Source organism: Gopherus evgoodei, chromosome 1 (assembly GCF_007399415.2).
Source record: "Gopherus evgoodei ecotype Sinaloan lineage chromosome 1, rGopEvg1_v1.p, whole genome shotgun sequence".
Taxonomy (NCBI): domain Eukaryota; kingdom Metazoa; phylum Chordata; order Testudines; family Testudinidae; genus Gopherus; species Gopherus evgoodei.
In genome coordinates, this window is record NC_044322.1 from 116533733 (window position 1) to 116547202 (window position 13470).

Consider the following 13470-nt stretch of genomic DNA (forward strand, 5'->3'; position numbering starts at 1 on the left):
AGACTGTAAACTGGTGTTTGTGAACAAATCAGGGTCTGAGAACTAATGTAACATTTTTGCACTCATAATGGCAGTACACTTTTTTATGCATGTGCAATGTATTTTGTAGGTGCCCACGTTCAAACATTTGTCCCCATTATGTGAGAATCCCCCCTGGAGGTAGCCTTCACTCATTCTGGGGCACCAGGCTCAGTGAAGTCTCATCCCCAGCTCAGTCATGTGAGCTCAGGGCAGGAAAAAAACCCTGGTGTTGCCAGACCAGGAGTCAGAGACTGGACTCAGCACCAACCAGCAGAATTATCTATAGAACTGAGGATGTCACCAGACCTCCACTTCTTCAGTTTTTACTTTGGTATTCTTTCCTCTCCATTGTTTGGCTGTTTGCTCCAACTCCTTCCCACATCCTCACCTCACATTCCCTTTGCTGTGCCACACTGTCTCTGCCCTCCATGCACCTCTCCTTTCCTCCCTCCATCCTTTCACTCTTCTTTCCTATCCCTGTCCCCCTTGTCATCCTCCCATCAATGTCCTCTCTCTCTCTTCCTTTGTGTTTACTGTAAATTATAGTCCTTTCTGACCTTCCCTCTTCATCTCACACCGGTACATTCATAACACATTTGGGACCAGCCATGGAACTATTTTAAGGTTACTGTAGTGAAGTGTCTGGCCTTTAATCAATAGCACCATTGCTCTTTACAGAGCATGGTGTATGCACCAATGAGTTCTCTGAGGGCTGCTGAGTCCAGTGAGCAAGTCACAGTCTCATCCACAGGTAAGGCACACCAATGTATTAGCAATGCTCTGAATCCAAGCAGCAGATTCCGTCCTTCTCTGACGCCAGTTATCACAAAGATTGATCCAGTCCTTCTTGCAATGCCTCGCTCCATCAACAAGCTGATTCTGTCAACGAGAGCAGCATTCTTCACTCCTTTCCCAGTCATTCAAAGAGATTCAAAGGATACTAATTCATCTTTGCAAACATCCCCAAATCTGCATAGTGGTCTACCTCTCTTTCTAGACTCTTTGTGACCCTTCGCTCTTTGGGATCCTGTAATCTGGCATTCACTTGATATGTCCAAGTCTTTTCTTACTGATCAATATTCCCATGAATGACATACCAGCATTATTTAACACTTCCACATTTATCACCCTGTCTTGGCTTTTTAATGTGCATGTGTTTGTTTAATGCTTCTGAGATTTATATTTGGGCCAGATTTAGTTCCAAATTACACAAAATTAATTTAGGTGTAATTCCACTTAAATCCATGGATTTCAATTGATATACATTGCTGTAGCTGAGAGCCAGATCTAGTCTATTATTCTTTTGATATTAACAATGTTGTATATAACTACATCACTCTCATAACATTATTGGGATGCCACATAGAAATAAATATTAGAGCATAAGTTGGTCTGGTATCAGATCATGCTGTGTTTAAATTGCTATATCAGCAGACCAGGTTGCACATTTAGACCCATAAAGAATCACAACTGAAAAAAATGGGACAGGGGCAGCAGAAATCATTATACTAATCCCAAGCAAAACACCTTGTCAAGAATGGAATTCCGCCTGGGAGGCATTTGAAAATTCTTATTTGATACTCACGCCAGAATGCCTGAGATGTAGAGGGTTTCAGCAGACAAATATGACAAATAGCTGAACATGAAGACAAGCAGTGGTTCGATGGCAGAAATGTTCTGTGTAAATCGAGTCATGAATGCCGAAACAAATCCAAACACGATGCCAAATAGCACTCCGCCTAGTCCTACTACAAAGAAACGAGCAAATCCAGCAAGAACATCAACAGGTTCAATCTCTTCGTATCGGTGCATCTGGGTGAAGGCGATGAATATGTTATATAACACCTGTATGAAAAATAATAGCAAATTAAAAATCTTTCAAAACTAGATTTTTCTCAATATTTTTAGTGGTATGTGCCACACACTGTATTCTAATCATATTGCTTAGCAAAATTGTAGTTTAAATCTGAACATCTCCTTAAGAGGCCCCATAATTATCTACCTGGCTGAGATCCTAAATCTAGTGAAGAAATGGTACAAAATGCCAGTCAATGTGTCATATTCATCATGTAAAAACAGTAAGACAGTTAGTCTGGGACACCCCATGTGTGTGATATATGGAATGTATGATGTTTTCAGAAAGTACATGATACATCAGACACCATAAAATATGTAGCAAAGAAGGTGTTCAGAAGCACTGTGATGGATGAAAATGTAAGAACTTAAGAATCAAACCAAATCAAATTTAATAGAATAGAATAGAAGCTAAGCAACTCTAGCTTCATACTGGTGATAGATAAACACTCAACTCATAGTTCAATATGCAATTGTTATTAAATTTAATAAAACTCTTATATAACCAATTTTTATTACCTTGCCTTAATAATATCGTAATTGCCGTCTGTTGTGTGATGGCTATTGATAAATGTGTACAGTGGATTTGTAAAAATGTCAAAAGGACATTGTCAAGGAACTTTTCAAAAGTTTGAAAATACTTTTTTTTATTCACTTATACTAGCCTCTTGGAGCTTGCTGGAAACTGAAATCTATTCCACTGTTGTTATATCATTTTTATATTACAGATAACTAAAGCAACAGCAGCTGCAGTACAACACTGCTACTGGTGAAAGGGTTATTCAGTCTCCAGGCCTATTCATTCTTGGACCTCTCTTTTGAAATTGTTGCAGGGATTCCAGTTGTGTCAAGGACAATCATCTTCTTGGAACTGGATTGAAGCCATCAATTCCCCGAACCATCCAGTTCCCTATATATTGTACATTAATGACATAGCAGTCATTCTCAAGGTAGGCACTACAAACCTATTAGTGATTTGACTTTTTAAAGTGTGTAAATAGCTAATTAAATTATTTATTTTGGTTAAGGAGCTTGAAATACTGAAAAAACATTGTGAGGTTAGGTAGTAGATTATGCTCAGCACATTACACACTGGGTCTGTAGGGTTGATTTTTATTAAATATAGGTCAGATGCTTAATTATCATGCTTTTGTTATGAATAATTTCTACTCTGAAAAATGCATGATAATAATCTCCTTTGGGATTTTCCATTTTCATCCACTTATCAAATGGCAACTGAAGTGTTCAGAAGGGCAGCATGAACATTGATTAAAAATATGTAAGAGTTTTTGACTACTAGCTGATGATAAATCCTATTGTACTATATGGAGATATGCCTATATCATAGGACTGAAAGGGACCCCAAAGGGTCATCAAGTCCAGTCCCCTGCCTTCACTAGCAGGACCAAGTACTGATTTTGCCCCAGATCCCTAAGTGGCCCCCCAAGGGCTGAACTCACAACCCTGGGTTTAGCAGGCCAATGCTCAAACTGCTGAGCTATCCCTCCCCCCTCCTATACCTGTTATCAATAAATATCAGTCATACCAGATTCACTTCCAGGTTTTAAAAGTCAGTTTGGAAAAGTCTAAAGTCACAGATTTGCCACAATTTTTGCAACTGATAGCATTAGTCTCTCACACTGTCCTGTTTAAAACAAGCCAAAAAGGCTTCACATATCTGGTGTCCTTTAGTTTTTTTCTTTGCCTAACTTATTTTAGAAGGCTATTTAATGAGATTAAAGGAGATATTTGCTGGTCATAGGCGTCAACTCATTAAAAACAGTAATTACTTCTCAGATATTATCTAGCTTTAATTGCTTCCTGGGAACATTTACCCTTGAGCTGTCATACAGTAGATTCTCAGGGATGCTCATTGTTACTAGGTTACAGGAAACACACAATAAAATGTTCTAAATGGCAGCTTCCTACAAATAAGGGTGATCCACTTTTCCAAACTGCGAAGCGTGGAACTGTGCTTCTCAGTAGCAGACCACTGAAGACTAGACATGAGTACACATGCATAGTTACCCTACAGTACTTGAGTCACCACAGTTGTCCTCTAACTACTCCCCATTCCTTGTTGATGACACCCGGTCTCCAGCATAGATTTTGGAAAGTGGGCAGCTGGTACTCAGCTGCTGATCGAGCACTATTGAGTTTAGAGCTGGGCAGACCATTTTCAGGGAATAACTTCTAGCATTTAGCCCTTTTTCCTGTTCCTGAGTTGTCCATTGTCACACAACATCACAATTTCCATGAGTGTGTTCGTTGTGTGCATTCATTACTAAATGCTTAATGCAAAAGTATTTCAGCCATGGATTGCTCACTAACTATGCACTATGAGTATTTGCTAGTCACTTCAGTCACATGGCATTGTTTCTGTTCCATAAATGGATTACCATAATTCTTTTAGTGGCAGGAAGGCCTGAATCAGCATCTGGTGCTTTGATTCACTCAGAGAGAAGGCAGAGGCAGTTTATGGAGAGGTAGCAGGTCTTATTTTAGGAATTTTTAAACCTGGTGCTTTGGGCTTTTGCGCAAAACCATTATATTCTAGCTAAACACCTGGAGGCTGCATTTAAAAATACTTGGCTTCTTTTTAACTGAAGGCAAAGACATAAACTACTAAAAGCAAGATTAACTGGAACTTTACATAAGATTTTACAAATGATTTCCTTTGTCATGTTCGCAAAACAAAATTGGCTTTGGGTGCTGTCTTATTTGTGAAAAGGTAGAGCAACATTCTTCCTAGTATTGAAGAATTGCCACTTTTAGATCTGTTATTATACAGAAAGATTGAAGTGTTCTTCTACTGGTTTTTGAATGTTATGATTCCTGATGCAGCTCAGACTACCAAGGCTGCTACATATTCCTTCCATTCTGAGAGAAGGGCAAACTAAGCAATGAGCTTACATTGGTCAGGCTTCTGACCAGTACAGGACAGTACAGTTCTGGGGTGCAAAGCTAGGGAGCTGGGAGGAATTGGCTGGAGATTCCCTATTGATGGCTCATGAATGGCTGGGAGATCATTCATGTAACTCAGTTGGGTGTGTCCCTGCCTGTGGATATCTGGGTAAGTGCAGTGTCTGTCAGAGGCTTGTAGCTTGACATCAGCATCACAGTGTGAGAGACAACCCAAGCTGGTGGGTTTGGAGGGCTCAGCAGTCCCAAAGTCCAGGTTGCACCAATGGGATCCTGTCACAGTGAGTAGAAGATATTTTATATTATATTGCAGTTTTCCTTTGACATCAATCAGATATTACATTTATATTCTTTGATTAAAATAAATATCTTAAGGATTTTGTTTGATAGAGGTTTTGAGGAAGGTTGAGGGTATTTGGAGAGTATTATTGGTAAAAAGCGGCTTGTCTACTATTTTGAGTTATTAAATGTTTTAATTTATTGACTGAGTTAATTTATTACCAGAGTATGGCTCTTACGTTGTGGTGTGGTCATCGCTATGTGATTATAAGTTTAATTAAGTGTCATGTTAGGCAGTCTACAGCTTTTTGTAGGGTGTTCTTGTTTGTGTCTACATTAGGGTTGGCAAGCCAGTCAGCTGACTGGTCAAATAATGTAACTGACCTGTCAATTCACTGCCTATTATTTGACCCTGGTCAAATATTGTCAAATATTCCAGCAAGAATTCCCAGGTGCAGGTGGAAGCTTATCTGTTTAGTTGCATTATAGTGCCATTTTTTCATTTACTAGTACATTTTTTCATTGTGTTTTGCACATCTATGTCTTAAAATAACTCAGGCAAGGAACTTGTTTTTTGTGATTAGGCCTAAGTATCTATCTAAGGATAAGCTTCCTGGAGCACATTAAATCTTATTCTTTTTTATTACTGTTCTAATAAATCAGTGCTTTAAAATGTTTGACCATTTTTGTATTATTTGACCGGTTAATTGACGAATAATTTTTGAACCAGTCACAAATGCCCAAACCTACTCTAAGTCTAAATAATTTTTGAAAAATGATTTTCAAACTTTTCAAACTTTTTGGCACAGTGCAACACAGGAGTAACTTGAAAGGGTGATTTTTCTGTGTTCCAGTGGCTGCATCTGAGTAGACACTTGTATTATTCTGAAATCAAAATATGTTATTCATTGAATCTTTACCTACATGATACATTATGTATATAGCTCATTTATATTCATTGACTTTACCTCCCCACTCTCTGTAGACACAATTATGTTGCTAATACGCAGCTCATAGCAAGCAATAGAAGAACTGGCTGATGGAAGTCTTGAACTTTCTCATGCAAAGAGTTCTTGTGAAGGTAATGGCACAACTTGAATGGGTAAAGTGACCATGATTTGGCCTCCAGTCACTTAAATAGGAATATTTTCCAAACCATTATTCCAATTCCAGAGTTTTTTAGGGATTTTTCCCACTAAAGTTGTCAATTTTATATATATTTTTACACTAAATATCACATATTTTACGTAAGAAATGGCAATATAGCAATTTCTTGTGTAAAATGCAAACAGCAGAATTCTTAACAGCTTTTCCCAAATGTAGGATACAAAATTTCATTCAACCTGATAAAAATGTAACGTCTTTTTTAAAAGCCACTGTTATAACAAACGGACACCAGTAATTAGTGAGCTACCTCATAAGCAATGTACATACAGATTTCAGTAGCAAGGATTAATCACATGCATCATTAACTTTAAAATCTTTTCATCCTGATTGGGGAACCAGGAGCCTGCGATCATTTCATAACAATTAGGTCTCAAGAGGACAAATTAGTTTCCTCCTCTCCCTTTTTTAAATCACTCCTAAAATACCATGGGCTCTGAAGACTTTCAACAATGAACTCTGCAAGAGTCTTCCAACACATCAAATTTCCAGTAGCACTTGATGTTCAAGCAGTGTGTGAATTGTTTTTTACTGTGTTCTGGACTCCTGCGTTTTAGATTCTAAAAGGACCTAAAGCATTTAATAAGACCATGCTTGAATTTTAGCACAATTAGTCCTATTGATTTCAGTGGGACAACTTGCATGCTTAAAGTTAAGCATGTATAGAAGTGTTTTGCTAGATCAGGACCTAAGGCCAGAATTTCAAAAGTGACTAGTGATTCTGGATGCCTCATGTTTTGGCAGAGCTGGTTGAAAACCAGGGAAAGAATTTCACAAATACGTCCCTTTTTTTGTCATAAAAAATCAGGTTTTGTTTATTTTAATTCCAACACCACTTTTGAGTCAGCTTGATAGACCTTAAAGGGATTGATTCTCAGAAAGAGATGAGCATCTGCCCTCTGAAAATCAGGCCCTTTTAAAATTGTCTCAGTTTGGGTACCCAAAAATTGAGACACCCAAAATCACTAGTCTTCTTTGGAAATCTTGGCCAGAATTCTTTGAAGCAGAACCATTTCTTTTATTTGCTTGTACAATACCAAGAAAATTCTCGGCACTTAGGGTCTGACCCTGCATCACTGATTCAATTATTGTGTGGCCATTCGCATCAGTGGGAGCAGGATCAGAGTTTACTGAATAATAAATACAAGACATGATTCTCCTCTCACTTTCAGCAGTGCTATAATCAGTGGATTTTTTTTAATGAATTACTCCAGTGTTTACCATCCAGATGTGTTATGTGAGTACAGTGCCTAGCACTATGGGGCTCTGATCCCTGATTAGAGCCTCTAGCCACCAGTGAAATATACACATTATTCTCATCATCATCAATCAATCAATCAATCACAAATAAATTAGAGTGACCAGATAGCAAGTGTGAAAAATCAGAACAGGAGGTGGGGGGTAATAGGCACCTGTATAGGAAAAATCCCCAAATATCAGGACCGTCCCTATAAAATTGAGACATCTGGTCACCCTAAAATATATGCATTTCCAGTGGAGTTCCTTCTGTTTCTCCTCTACAACCAACAGAAACTCTGCCTCTGCGATGTGAGGAAAAAATGAACAGCAAAAGCAAACTCACCACAGTAATTCCATCATTTAGCAAAGACTCTCCAAATATCATCATGTAAAGCTGCTCATTAACAGAGGCCTGTTCAAAAACAGCTAGTGCTGCCACGGGATCCACAGCTGAAATCAGGCTGCCAAAGAGCAAGTTCTGCAGCAGGTTAACATCAGTGAGACCAAAGGCTTCGATCTGGCAGATCCCATAGAGAGACAATCCGATGCCAAAGGCATTGAGAAGGGATCCCAGTACAGACCACCACAGGATGGACACAAAATTTTCAAAAAAGGGGCGAGTAGGCATAAAGTACCCCTCCTCAAGGACAATGGGTGGGAGGAGATACAGGAAGTAAATGTTAGTAGTCATAACTGGTGGGGATTTGTGATCAGTGCCAAAAATGATTGCTCCAACCAGTGCCCCAATAACTATCAGAAGGCAGCATTCCGGCATGAGGCTTGGCAGTCGGTGGTAGAGATGGAAACCTTGAATAAAACATGGGAATATGAGCTGAGTTGAAAAGGTTTTCATGTTGCCATATTTCCAATTCTTCCTGACTCTAGACAGATGTTTCCCCAACTTGCAATATGTTTCACTGAGAAGTCCAAGTTCTACCCTCGGTCACACTAACACAAATCCATACAACAGTGGGGGGCTAGCCCCAAGTCTTTCTAGTACCCTGTACCCATTAAAAATTTCTTGGATTTTTTTGTTTGTTTGTTTTTTACAAAAATAGCAATTTTTATGACCATTGTTTCACTATTTTCCATTTCTGATGTGGACAATTTACAACCATAGAAGTCAGATAGCAACCAATGAAGTATAAGCAGGTAATTCCATATTGTACAGTCTGGGATTTCTTGCCCCTTCCTCTGAAATATCCTGTTCTGTTCGCTGACAGAGACAGAAGATTGGATTAGTTGGGATATGTGTCTAGTACAGTAATTCCTACATATGTGGAACAGAGAAATTGGTCTCCATACCTAGCAGTCATTGACCTCACTCACTGCTAAGATGACAAGATAATCAGCTGAACATGAGGTCCCAGTTCAATGCTGTGGCCAAAATGGCTAATGTGATCCTGGGATGGATAAACAGGGGAATCTTAAGTAGGAGTAGTAGTGCAAATATGACGGTACTCTCCAGTATGCAGTACCGGCAAGAGATTTTTTAGCAGGTATGGGGTACCGGAAAGACTTGGAGCTAGCTCCCCTCTCCAGAGGTGTGGGTGGTGCTGCGCTCTGCTTCTTAAAGAAGCAAAATATGGGTAGGGAGGGCATTCATTCTTTATATGGCTTTAACAGCATAATGCATATGCTAACAAACTTAAACAAAGGCTTTGTTTAAGTTTATTAGCAGATGTATTGTGCTGTTAAATTGGTCAGGAGTCCTCAAGAGGAGAGGGGGACACAGAAGGTGTTTAAACAGTGTTTTTTATTCTGTTTCTCCCCATTTGTCTGAATTATCCATGACATTCATACTGCATCACATCAAGTCCAAATCATTAGAGGAATGCCTCTGCCTGCACTGACCAGAGGATGTTTGGATTCTGATGTCAGCCCAGTTCTGCAGTCTTACAGGAATCAGGTGTTGTCCCCGGTGTACACAGAATTCTTCTTTGCAGCCAAACTAGTCTAACATGCATTTTGTTAACTGGAACTGGAGCAGTAAAATAAAGAAAACAAATGCCTCATTTTCTAGCTTTATGGGTGAGAGAACTATAAGTGAAGATTTTAATGCTGGACACTGATGGCCTTAAACCAGCTACCTCAGGAATCTGCCAAGAACTTTGCTGAAAATATGTTCCTCATCTTAGCAACAGAGCTGAGACTTATCACACATCTGCCCACCTTTATTCGAATGAAGCTCCTTCTGATCTGACAACTAAGGCATTGTCAGTTTCATCCAGAATAATTTACAAATTTGGAATCTAATCCTCTAAACCTTTAATCATTTGATCAATCCCACTGAAGACAATGGGACTATTTGCAAGACTATGGACTGCTTTTGTGGTAAGAGTTTCAAGAGTCTGTTTTGTTCCTATAAATGATGTTGAATCTCCCATTGAATTGCAATGTTTGGGTACAATATCATAATGCATTTTAGAATACAGTTCTACTTAAAATTTGTCTTATTATAAGTCATACATATGCTGAAATGGCTCCTCCCCCAACTCCCATATTTCATATAAACAGACTGAAAAACTACATATTCTGGGAAAAAGTGAGTAGTTAAGCATGTTGATGTTTGTATATACAAACACCCACTTCATCACTATACTGGAAAAGATAGCTGAACTTAATTTTCTATGGAATTTGAAGGAAGTTTAACAGCCCCAATTGTTTTCTGTGTTAATCAGTGTGAACCTGAAAAAATTACATGTCTTTTAAGAGAATAGAATCAGTCCACACTTAGTGAAAAAAAAATTCTTCCAACTGGTGTTCAGAAGAGTGCTACAAGGCTCAAACATAACCAATAAGCAGAGAGTGGAAAGGATACCCTCCCACATTATGACCAGCAAAATAATAATAATAATAATAAAATTTCAAAAAGGCAGAGGTTCCCAGATTTGCAAACCTAAAAACCTGTGTTATGCTTTAAACCACCTCAGCACATACCAGGTTAATGAACATTAAAAAGTTAACTGCAGAAGAACACTGAAGCCCATTAACCTGCATGTGTGCTAGCCAGTATGACCTCACTGACTAAAGGTGCAGTCATACCTGAACAGCTAAAAATTAACCTTGCCCTTTTAGGTTAAATGGAGTCATGTCACTGGCGCCATCTCTGTTGTTACATAACAGATAACAAAATCCAGTGGGGCCTGGTGCTGGCAAATAGGATCTCAGGTACATGGTGTTATTTTTCAGAATCTCTTTTAGGAATAGTCATGTAGGTGAAATAGCTAGTACTTATGATTATGCCATTTTTATGCATGTATATTCATCTTGGTATCTGAAGTTACGAATATTAGCTATGTTTCCTACATGTTTGCTCCTGTGGTAACACCCACAAGCTATTTAGCCAGCATATGAAGGGACAAGTCAAGTTGAATGGTCCATTAAGGAACACTTAGCTCACAATGGACCCTGGAAAATGCCTGTCTACACTTAATGGACTTTTTGTGAATGTTCTAACTAGACTATGGGGGAGGGGGAGGTGATGGACATGTAACTTGCCCATGTGATTCCAAACATCATCTTTCACAGTAAGAACAGATTTCCCTTTAGTTAGTACTTGGCAGAAGCTAAAAGGCCTTGGCCTGGAAACATATCCATTGTCCCTCTTTCCTGCTCTGGCCTTTTTCCTGCTCCAGCCTCTGGACTATGAACATATACTAATGGGAGCATTCTAACCAAGGGCCTGAGGACTTTAAGGTAATCTGGAGCCTTCATATTCCTTGATCCTTTGCAGATGGATTATGAGTTGGCTATGGCACACAGACTGTTCTAGCCTCATTGAGTGCTGATTTCTCCCTTGCAATGGATAAAGATCAGATGTCTGCTGACTTTCTACAAGTCAGCAGCCTTTGGTGCCTGTGGTATAAGCAACATAGCCGTTGCTTGAGTGGTTTTGTTCTTTCCTCTCCAAATGTCAAAGCCTGTTCCCGTTGAACTCAATAGCAAAACTCCTTTGATTTCAATGGGAACAGGATTTGGCCCCAAGAGATCAGAGAATGTGATTTTGATTAATTGCTTATCTGTCTAGATACAGTTCTCATGCATATTCTGCCAGGATGATTTTGATTGTCCTTTCTGCATATCACGCTGAGGAAAATAATAAAACAATTTGGGCTGTAGTTCTATCAAGATGTACATGGCACACACAGTTCTATGCCTCTTTTCCATCAAACCCAGATGGCACAGCATCTTTGCTTTCTTACTGCCTGGCAGAGAGCAATACTTAGGGTATGTCTACACTACCCGCTGTCTCGTCTAGACGTGATAAATCAATCCCCAAATGCACTTCCCTGTCGACTCCAGAACTCCACCAGGGCAAGAGGCGGAAGCGGAGTCGATGGGGGAGCAGCGGCCGTCAATCCCACACCATGAGGATGCAAAGTAAGTCAATCTAAGTTGATCTAAGATACGTCGACTTCAGCTACGCTATTCTTGTAGCTGAAGTTGCGTATCTTAGATCGATTCGACCCCCTAGTGTAGACCAGGCCTGAGATAAAAGCAAGCTGGCAGAAGCTTAGTTTGGACATAAGGGGGTTACTGACAGTGTGTTAAGGGAAAGTGGGGTGATTGTTCTTCCTATCTCTTCATTTAAGAAGTTTTCAATTTGGGGTGCTGCTGGATCCTCAATGAGACCTGGAAATACAGGTGGCACCAAGGGCCCAAAGCATCATTTTAGACAGGTAAGGGAGGTGTTGGAGGGGACAGGGAGAGCGTGGGGGCCCTACGCTGGGGGGTGGGGTGGAGTCACATAGAGGGTTACGTGGGGAGGTCATGTGCCCTCCCTTGTGTCCCTCCCATGAGTGCAGTACTGGCAAGAAATGATTTCTACTTGCACCACTGAGTAGGAGCAGAGAGATTATTTTACCTCTGTATTTGGCCCAAGTGTGACCGCCGCTGGAATATTGTACCCAGTTCTGGTGGCTACGATTCAAGAAGGATGTTGATAAATTGGACAGACTAAGAGCCATTAGAATGATTAAAGGATTAGAAAACATTCCTGATAGTGGTAGACTCAAGGAGCTCAATCTAGTTCATTTAACAAAGAGAAGGTTAAGGGGTGACTTGATTCCAGTCTATAAGTACCAACATGGGGAACAAATATTTAATAATGGGTTCTTCAATCCAGCATAGAAATGTACAAGCTGAACCAATGTCTGAAAGTTGAAGCTAGACAAATTTAGACTGAAATAAGGCATACATTTTTATGTGACAGTAATTAGCCATTATAACAATTTACCATGGTTGGTGATAGATTCTCCATCATTGACACTTTTTAAATCAAGATTGGAGGTTTTTCTAAAAGCTCTGCTCTAGGAATTATCTTGGGGAAGTTCTATGGCCTGTGTTATACAGGAAGGAAGAATAGATGATCACAGTGCTTTTGGCCTTGGAATCTATAAATCTATGAACAAACAAGGATGCAAATTGATACTGATTTTGATGATGGTTTTACACCTATGAACTATTCTATGGGAATTTTCAGAAATTATATGTGAACTTTTGGGGCAGGACTAGATGATTGTGCAGCACCTAGCACAATTGTTCCCAACATGATTGTGGACTTGAGGAACTAGTATATAAATACTAATTAATAATAATAAAATATTACATATAGGATACATGATGATTAATATTTGTTATAAATATGGCTCCAAAACAACAAATAATATGCTCTCTGTCACTCTCATTTTACATATACATGTATACACTTGTAGAATATGTGTGTGTGTGTTTGAATAATACAGTATGAATGTGTGTTTATATTCATGTGATAAATTACATGTATCTTGTACCCTGACCACTAACCTACATTCTGCCCATTTGTCCATCTCTTCCAGGACAACCTGTAAAATTCCATCTGAGCAATTTCAATTTCAAAATATCTCCAAGGAAATGTTTCCTTTAGTTCCCCCGAGCTTGAGTGAAATTAAACAGACCTGAAGGTCAGTATATGCAATACTCAATCCTGCATGCAGAATCTATGATGGC

At 39.3% G+C, this 13470-nt stretch overlaps 1 protein-coding gene across 1 annotated transcript in view; it reads right to left on the reverse strand.

Moving 5' to 3' along the window:
• Positions 1 to 13470, reverse strand: part of SLC9A4 (solute carrier family 9 member A4) — a 39172-nt gene that overhangs the window by 25049 nt on the left and 653 nt on the right. Inside the window, exons 2-3 of the mRNA XM_030551754.1 lie at positions 7823 to 8286; positions 1607 to 1866 (exon numbers count right to left, since the gene is read on the reverse strand). Of these exons, the coding sequence (XP_030407614.1) occupies positions 1607 to 1866; positions 7823 to 8286 (724 nt within the window). The remainder of the gene's footprint in view (positions 1 to 1606; positions 1867 to 7822; positions 8287 to 13470) is intronic.